The 10,000-nt window shown below is 44.2% G+C and overlaps 1 protein-coding gene across 1 annotated transcript in view; it reads right to left on the reverse strand.

The window, feature by feature from the left end:
• Positions 1–10,000, reverse strand: part of LOC143298862 (uncharacterized) — a 351,980-nt gene that overhangs the window by 52,210 nt on the left and 289,770 nt on the right. Inside the window, exon 7 of the mRNA XM_076611863.1 lies at positions 6,029–6,136. Within this exon, the coding sequence (XP_076467978.1) occupies positions 6,029–6,136 (108 nt within the window). The remainder of the gene's footprint in view (positions 1–6,028; positions 6,137–10,000) is intronic.

The raw sequence follows: 10,000 nt of genomic DNA on the forward strand, positions 1-10,000 counted from the left end.
ACCCCCCCTTCGTGTGTATACGCACGCAGAAGATCAAATACGCACGTTAAAGATCCTGTAATCCATGTCAGCGTTCGGTGGGTTATAGAAATAACATACCCAGCATGCACACCCCCGAAAACGGAGTATGGCTGCCTACATGGCGGGGTAAATAACCAAAACGGTCAAACACGTAAATGTTACATGTCTGTCTGAGTGTGTATATGTGCGTGTCTGAAATCTGATTGAATGACACAGGAAACTAATGATGAGCGCCCAGTGGCAGCTGTCAGTCGGCTCTACCCAGGTAGGCAGCTTGTTGTGCAAATGACCCCGTGTTTGTGAAGCACTTAGAGCTTGGTCTCCGACCGAGGACAGGCGCTATATAAGTATCCATATAAATCAATCAATGGCCGTCAAAAATGGTTCAGAGTCATAGTGTAGTAGCCCGCCCACAAATGGTTAAACACGGTCACAACGTCTTAAAAGAGTCCTAAATTAGCAGCTTGCACACAAAGGTTTAAAAACACTTTTATACATTAACAGCCCGCAGACAAAGGTTAAACACAGTCACACATTAAGATGCCCCACACAAAGGCTTAACAGTTACAATGGGTATACAGTCATACATTAGCAGCCCGCACTCAAATGGTTATCTGCATCTACAGTCACAAACTCACAGCCGCACACAAAGGTTGGTCAACCACAGTTACAAAGGGTTAACAGTCAGAAACTGACAGCCCCCACACCAATGATTATCCACAGTAACGTAGGGTTAATAGTCAGAAACTAGCAGCCCGCTAAAGGGTTAAGTAGTCACAAATAGTTGTCAGTCTGACATTAGCAGCCCGCATACACATGGTTAATAACAATCACAAAGGGTTGTCAGTCAGAAATTAGCAGCCCCCACACAGAGTATTGACATGAGCGGTGAAGGCTTTACAGTCACAAATTAGCAGCACGTACATAAAGGGTTATCTACAGTCACAAAAGCTTAACAGCACACAGAATGGACAGAAGGGTTAACTTTTAAGAGTGGTGATCTATCCGGTAAACTCTGTTCTGCACGACCTGTTCTCTGATGTCTAGCATCGATCTGTCTGGCCTAGAGAAGGGACGCCCTCACCCATCCACCCACCCCACCCCACTATCTCTTACTTCCTTCCTCCCCCCACCAAACCCCTCACACCTCACCCTCTTACACCTCCCTGGAAACCAGGCCCAAAATTTCAGACCATTAATTTTTTGTAAGGTACTGTACTGTGCTACTTTTTTTTTTGTCACAACAGATTTCTGTGTGTGAAAGTGGGACTGCCCCGGAGAGAGCTCGTCCCCACATTGTAGCGACACCTTTCCGTTCGGTTTATATATATATATATATATATATATATATATATATATATATATATATAGTCTGCAAGTGTATTTGTTTAACTATCAAAGTGGATTTTTCTACAGAATTTCGCCGTCGACAACTCCTGAGTCGCAATGATGTCTTTTACGTACGCTAAGTACATACTGCACACGGGACCTCGGTTTTATCGTCTCATCCAAATGACTAGCGTCCAGACCACCACCACTCCCAAGTCCAGCGGAGAGGGAGTGTGTGTGAGGAAAGGTGTGTGTGAAAATTCTAGCGAGCATGAGATTCGATCCCATGCCCTCGCTTTCCTACGTGGACGCGTTATACCGCCAGACCACCACCACCCCTCCATAATGGAACAGCGAGCGGACGCCGCACACGAAGGAGCGACGGATGCCACGGACTGCCGGCTGTCTGACCCTTTGCTGGGCACCCAGCCAGGCTGCTGCCGGTATAACAGCCCAAAACTACTACCCCCAACCCCCAACCCCCACCCCTACCCCCACCCCATCCCCAACGCTGGTTTTAACCCCGAGACAAATCTGGGCTAGTCTCGTATGAACCCTAAGTGATGTTATAGAGATTCAGGATCGAACCCTCCCCCATCCCCTCCATCCTCCCACCCCCCAATCCCTTTGGTTGGAAACTACCCCGATTCTGCAGTTTTGATCGAGCTATTGAATTGGGAAGGAGGTAGGAGCAGGGGGATGGGGGGTCCCCTGCTTGGCTGGCCTTCACTGACCACCACCACCACCACCCCACCCCCCTTATCGTTATAAATTGACAGAAGCTAACGTGGTGAAGTTCTGCTTTGGTAGCCTGTAGTGAATCTAACGGGGCAGAACTTACCCCCCGTGGAGAAGTCACTTCCAGCTTGCCTAAATAACTCATAGATCCATTATGAAAGGAAGCGGGAGGGAGGGGGAAAATCCACTGAGGGGTGGGGATGGGGGGGGGGGGTTGTTCTGAGTAGTTAAAGTCTATCCCCGTGAGTGGGGGGAGGGGTATTCCAGGCTAGTCTAGTCACAGAACTCGGGGGTAAACCTAGGCTTGCCAGATCTGAACCCGGGGGGGGGGGGGGGGTAAAAAAACCAACGGGGGTACGAATAGGCTTCTGCTGCACCGAGAGGGGGAAAAAACAGGAAGAAAAGACAGAGAAGCAGACGACCAGAGGTCAGACAGGGCAGTCCATCCATTGAGCTCCTGCTGCTGTACTGCTGACCGCTGTCTGGGTGTCCGGTGTCACGACACTGCCTGACCACTGAACTGACCCTTCCTCTCGCCACTGGTCACTGCTTTCGTGGGATCGATAGGATGGCTACTGTTTCTTGTCGTCGTCAGCGGCTTGTAGTAGTAGTAGTAGTAGCAGCAGCAGCAGCAGTAGCAGCAGCAGCAGCAGCAGTAATAGTAGTAGTAGTAGTATCAGCAGCAGCAGCAAAAGTAGCAGCAGCAGCAGCAGCAGCAGTAGTAGTAGTAGTAGTAGCAGCAGTAGTAGCAGCAGCAGCAGCAGCAGCAGTAGTAGTAGCAGCAGCAGCAGCAGCAGCAGCAGTAGTAGTAGTAGTAGTAGTAGTAGTAGCAGCAGCAGCAGCAGCAGCAGTAGTAGTAGTAGCAGCAGCAGCAGCGGCTGCAGTAGTAGCAGCAGCAGCAGCAGTAGTAGTAGTAGTAGCAGTAGCAGTAGCAGCAGTAGTAGTAGCAACAGCAGCAGTAATAGTAGTAGCAGCAGCAGGAGTAGTTGCAGTAGTAGTAGCAACAGTAGGAGGATAGGAGGAGGAAAAGGATGTGATAGTAGTAGTAGTAGTGGGAGGAGTAGAAGCAACAGCAGCATAGTTGTAGTAACATTAGCAGCGGTATCCACGTAAGTAGTAGTTGTAACGGTAGCACCACATGTAGTAGTTGCAGTAATAGCAGCAGCAGCAGTAGTAGTAGTAGTAGAAAGAGGAGCAGGAGGAGAGGAGGAGGAGGAATACAATCACCACCACGAAAACTAATGAACACAAACAGCAGCGTGTATCAAAACTGCGATATTCAAAGTGTTTCGTATACCAAGCAATTTGTAACATCAATTGCGGCAAATGCTGTGGTAGATAGCTTGTAACTGTTTTTATTGGTAATGTGGTTAATGACTGAACTGCTTTTACTGCGGTGGACAGTTTCTAATTGCTTTGAATGGTTATGTGATTAACCCCAACACCCAATGCTCCACCACTCCAAAAGTAATTCAGAATTTAAAACAAAAAAAATTTACGAGGATAAAGGAGTAAGCATAAAGTACTTGTTTACATCCAACCCTCTGGGCAAGAATAATAATGAAAAAAAAAACACACACAAAAACGAGAGTCAATTCACAACACCAATGTCAAAATTACATAAACATGTGCAAACATAAAACATACTTATGTACAATACAATATCGCGATAGATGAATAACAACGAGGACACATAGAAGGAAGAATGGACAAGGGGAAGAGAAAAAAAAAAGGATGGGGAGGCTGACTGAAGAGACAGATATAGTGACAATGACAGTGGAGACAGACATAGAGAGAGACTGACAGGGGAGGAGAGAGGCATGTATATATTGAAAATCTCTCCCATGTATATATTGACAATCTATACATGTTTGTTGTTTATAATTGATATGTGTCACATAATCACATGTTTTTCAAAATATGTGCACGATATATGTTGTTGTTTTTTTAAATAGGGATGCTTTTTACAGTGTATACATTGAGGCAGGATAATATTTCATTCCATAAACAGCCCCGTGAATAAGACGGACTAGATTTTAAAAGATCGATCCTTGGAAGTAGTACCATAACTTTATGAACATGACGATGAGAAGGAAGCTGGCAGAATAGTTAAGACGCTTATCTGCCAACACAGTCCGTGAGGGTCTGGTTCGAATCCCGCTCTCGCCCTTTCACCAAAGTTTGACGGGATCGATGGTTCCCTGTGGACTGCCGGCGCTGAAACTGCGACGGACGAACCCAGGTGTGGCCGTGTATGGGGGAATCTAAATGAGCGGCGTGGGAGTAATGCCACTGAAATGGCGCAGATGATGGGGCAGCAAAAAAAAAAAAAAAAAAAAAAAAAAAAAAAGTTTGACGGGAAAATCGAACCGAGCGTCCAGTCATTCGGATGAAACTATAAACCGAGGTCCAGTGTGCAGCACGCACTTGGCGCACTGAAAAAGAACCCATGGCAACATTAGTGTTGTCCTCTGGCCACATCTGTAGAAGAAATCCACTTTGATAGGTACACAAATAGACTGTGCATGCACTCGAGGTCTGACTAAGCGCGTTTGGATTATTGCTGTTGGTCAGGTATCTGCCGAGCAGATGTTGGGTTCCATATCCGGATTCGTCCGGACGCAGTGACGCGTCCTTGAAAAACTGAAAGTGAAACACAATTAACTGTCGTATCATATCACATCATATCAAGTGTCAAGGCTTTTAGGCTTTATCGGCCTTTTGCCTGATCATTATTTTTTTTTTAACATTTTTTTTTTAATAAGAGTACGCAATTACTAATGTTATGGTAGCTTCCTGTGGAGAAATTGAAAAATTGTTGTCGCTCTTGCAAGAAACATCCAACTGCTTCCTGGACATTCAAAACTGGATGACTCGAAATAAGTTACAACTGAACGCGGACAAAACTGAAGCAATGATCATAGGAACTAAACAAAAACTGTCTTCCATCACAATTGACACAATCAAACTTGGCAGTACATCCATCCCTCTTTCCACGTCAGTCAGGAACCTCGGTGTTGTCCTTGACAATACACTGTCCATGCAAAAATTTATCAGTCAGACATGTCAGTCCTGCTACTGTCAACTGCGACGCATCAGTGCCGTCCGGAAATATCTATCCACTGACGCAACATCTAGACTTGTCGTTTCTCTCATTCTCTCTCGCCTTGACTACTGTAACTCTTTATTGTCTGGTCTGCCTGCTTCATCCATTCAGCCCCTTCAGCGCATACAAAACTCTGCTGCCTGACTCGTCCTCAGAAAGAAAAGATCTCAGCACATCACTCCTCTTTTGCAACATCTCCACTGGCTCCCTGTCTCACACCGAATAAAGTACAAGATCAGCACTCTATATTATAGATGCATTCACAAAACTGCCCCTTCCTATCTCTGCGGCTGCCTTCACCTCTACACTCCATCTCGCTCACTACGATCGGCCTCGGATCCACTCTGTTTACGCATACCCAGATTCAAACACTCGACTATTGGCCGCCGTTCTTTCTCTGTTTCTGGACCTTGCGATTGGAATGAACTTCCTTTTTCGCTTCGTCAAGTCTCCCCACTCAGCTCTTTCAAGTCTGGCCTTAAAACCCACCTCTTCCCAAAATAGCCTCCCTTGCCTGCCCTTCCTTGTCTTTAGTTTCTGCAGTATTAGAGTTATGCATGCGTGTGAATGACTGGTGCGAAAGAGCTTTGATTTGTCTCTGCACAAGATCCAGCGCTATATAAATACCATTATTATTATTATTATTAAATTAACTTGGAAGCCATAATCCTTTTCCAGTGTTTGTCTAACTGAGACACCAGTGTTTTTCTCACCACCACCGCCACTCCCCCTACACACACACACACACACACCCTCCCCTCCCCCACCCAACACACACACACACACTTCCTACGTCCAGTTCTGTGTCCCTTCCCCACACTGGGCATGGCCTACCTTGACTGTCGTCTTGTTGTCGTACTTGAAGGACTTGGTCTGCCCGTTCTCCAGGAACACCTTGAGGACGTTGGGCATGAAGGGCACGTAACTCTCCACCGGCGACGGCTACAAAGGGACACAATCAATTACCGACAATTAAAGAAAAGACCATGCGGCCACACTTCTTGGTGATTAACACGTATTAAAATTCGAGTATTTAGTGCACAGCAACTGCACGTTGTGGGGTTTTTTTTTTCTGACGACTAAATTTCGTTTTGACAACATTAGTTTACAGCAGTTTCAGGCGTTCATCTTTTTTTCTGATGACTCCAATGCACCTTTCGTTTTGACAACATCATTTCCGAGGATAACTAGTGCGCATTTCTACACCCAATGTTTACCACGAGCAAGTCTACACTATATAGTGACAGATGATGAAGGCATACATATATTGTGAAAATAAGACATTGGAACGTGATAAGAAGATTGTTGGAAAGACAGACATATACAGGCTGACTGACAGAGAGAGACAGACACGCAGACAGACAAGAGGAAGCAACAAATGCTATCAAAAGGATAATCAATTCCAACCGCCACTGTAGCAGTGATGCAAGGTATTTTATGTCACTGTACAAAAAAACAAACAAACAGCATGGCTGCCAAAACTCTAAGCGATCAGAAAAGAACATACGGAAGATACATTAACCCCTTGACTGCTAAGCCTTGGTAAATTAGACCAGTGAGGCACAAGTTTGAGAATCGGATCATTTTTTTCTTTTTGTTTGTTTGTTTGTTTGTTTACTTTTCTAGGTGCCATTGACTTTGCTGCACAGAAGTAATGCAACCCAAGAGGAAGAAGTGCAAGTGAAGAAATGGTGACTGACGTCCTGGCCTGTAAGCTGTGTCCTGACAGTCCTTCAATGACATCCTGACCTGTAAGCTGCGTCTTGACAGTCCTTCACTGACATCCTGACCTGTAAGCTGTGTCCTGACAGTCCTTCACTGACATCCTGACCTGTAAGCTGTGTCCTGACAGTCCTTCACTGACATCCTGACCTGTAAGCTGTGTCCTGACAGTCCTTCACTGACATCCTGACCTGTAAGCTGTGTCTTGACAGTACTTCATTAACGTCCTGACCTGTAAGCTGTGTCCTGACAGTCCTTCACTGACATCCTGACCTGTAAGCTGTGTCTTGACAGTCCTTCACTGACATCCTGACCTATAAGCTGTCTTATCTCAGTGAGGTGACAGCCCTTCGCTGACCTCCTGACCTGTAAGCTCTGTCTTATCTCAGCGAGGTGACAGCCCTTCACTGACATCCTGACCTGTAAGCTCTGTCTTATCTCAGCGAGGTGACAGCCCTTCACTGACATCCTGACCTGTAAGCTCTGTCTTATCTCAGCGAGGTGACAGCCCTTCACTGACAGGCACATTATCAGCAGCAGACAAGAGATTAACCTTTCTCAATAACTAAAACTCCCATCAGACAAAGACTATCACTGTACTCAATCATTAACAACAACAACAACAACAACAACAAATCTCCATACGTACACGTTCCAACAGTTTGTTTTCAAGGTGAACTGTACACACTATGAGGGGAAAACGAACTCATTTTCAAGAGTGTACATGCACATGCGAATAGATTCATAGCATCACTGACGGAAATCAAAACGCAAACACCAATGCACCAATGCTGGAGAAAAAGAATTAATGATTGATATATAAACGAAGAAATACATTCATGCAAACATTCACAGTTTTAACAAACTGTTCCAGATATCACAATCAACATACTTCTCGCGATCAACGTCGCAACACCACAACTCCTGCTTGCAAAAGTCTCACTTCTGTGGGGCTTTGTTTTTTTTTATACTGACACCCCAGGAATGTATTCCACAGTTTTGAAATCCCAACTTACATTTGACAGCTCTGTCGGGGATGTTTGTAAGAATGAATGAAGAGCTATGAAGTTGAAGAATCTGAATTGACACAATTTTGCAGAATTACGTGAAGAGAAATGAGAGTTCGAATTGTGTGACAGCACTGCGGAACTAAAATGATATGAACTCGACAGAGATGTGGTGCATCAGGTACTGGAACACAGTGCGATGAAGACTTGCTTGAAAGCAGATGGGAGGAAAACTGAGTGAACACAATGGACATGTAGAATTGAGTGAACACAATGGACATATAAAATTAAGTGAACACAATGGACATGTAAAATTGAGTGAACACAATGGGTATGTGTAACTGAGTGAACACAATGGACATGTATAACTGAGTGAAGACAGTGGACATGTAGAAGTGAGTGAAAACAATGGACATGTATAATTAAGTGTACACAATGGACATGTAGAACAGAGTGAAAACAATAGGCATGTAAAACTGCGTGAACACAATTGATAAGTAGAATTGAGTGAACACAATGAACATGCAGAAATGAGTGAACACAATGGACATGTAGAAATGAGTGAACGCAATGGACATGTAAAATTTAGTGAAAACAATGGACATGTAAAACTGAGTGAACACAATGGACATGTATAATTGAATGAACACAATGGAAAGGTAGAATTCAAAGACACAACTCAATGGAGAAGTATAACTCAGTGGACGCAGTGGGAAGAGAAAACTATGTGGAAACAACAAAGAAGCGTAACTGCGTGAACACAGAGTTTCGAAAGACAGAAAGAGAATAAAATGGGAGAAATTTTAAGTGAATAAACACAGTGAAAAGATAGAACGAAGTGAAAACAACGCGTCAGTATAACTGAGTGAACGCAGTGAAAAGATAGAAGTGATCTCATCGGAAAGAGAAAATCGAGTTCACAATGGATTAAGCACGCCCAAAGCGTGCTCATGAATCAGTCTCGGCACTAACCTATGCTGCCCTCGCATGCATATCTATAATTAGGGAAGAGGATTGTGTCGTCATTACTCAAAGCTCCCATCCTCCTTCCTTTCGCGCGCGCGTCAGTCCACCAAAGGGCCATAACTCGTGTTCCTGGCTCTGACTGCCGAGAGTGATGGCGACATCACAGCAGTTTTCTCACGATGGTGACTGCAATGACCGGTGTGAAATGTGACGGGGGAAAAAATGAACCGAATTCTGAATTCTAAGCGATCACACACACACACACACACACACACACACACACACACACACACACACACACAAACTCAATCCACCAAAACCTGCTTTTGAGCAAGATAATAATCGAATGGACAGTTCAAAGATGAATGAAAATGAGAACGGCATTTTTTTTTTTTTCATAACAAGAAGGGTTTTGTCTTTATTTATTTATAATCATCTTTTGTGGCAGAAACTCCAGCTCCATCTTGGAACAGAACACTATCATTTTCCTGTAGCTTTCCTTTTATTTCTGTGTTGAACACTTTCTTTTCTCTCTCAAAGAAAAACAGTCACCTGAGTAAAATATTGTTCATAACGGTCAAAAGATTACATCACTTAATTTGTTTCCCACAAGGTGGTATCGATACCGCTGCCACTCCATGAACCGGACAAGGCAGACATCTGAAATCTAACACACACACACACACACACACAGACAGACAGACAGACAGACAGACTGAGGTTATTGTGTTGGTCTCCACCCATTAAAAAACATAAAGGGACGTCAACACGTGGCATGAAAAGACAATAATAAAAAAAAAGAAAATTATATACTGGCAGTGATATATCCTTAACTATGTTGAGAGAAGCACACACACACACACACACACACACACACACACACACACACACAGAGAGAGAGAGAGACAGAGACAGAGAGACAGACAGAGAGATAGAGAGGGAGAGAAAGACACAGACACAGATAGAGAGAGAGATAGAGAGAGTTTAATGTGTTGGTCTCCAGCCATTAAAACAACATAGAATCACGTTAACATGTGGCAAGAAAAGATAATAAAAAAAGAAGAAATTATATACTGGCAGTGATATATTTTTATCTTTTTTTTGTTTTTTT

The sequence above is a fragment of the Babylonia areolata genome, chromosome 24 (genome assembly GCF_041734735.1).
Source record: "Babylonia areolata isolate BAREFJ2019XMU chromosome 24, ASM4173473v1, whole genome shotgun sequence".
NCBI lineage: Eukaryota > Metazoa > Mollusca > Gastropoda > Neogastropoda > Buccinidae > Babylonia > Babylonia areolata.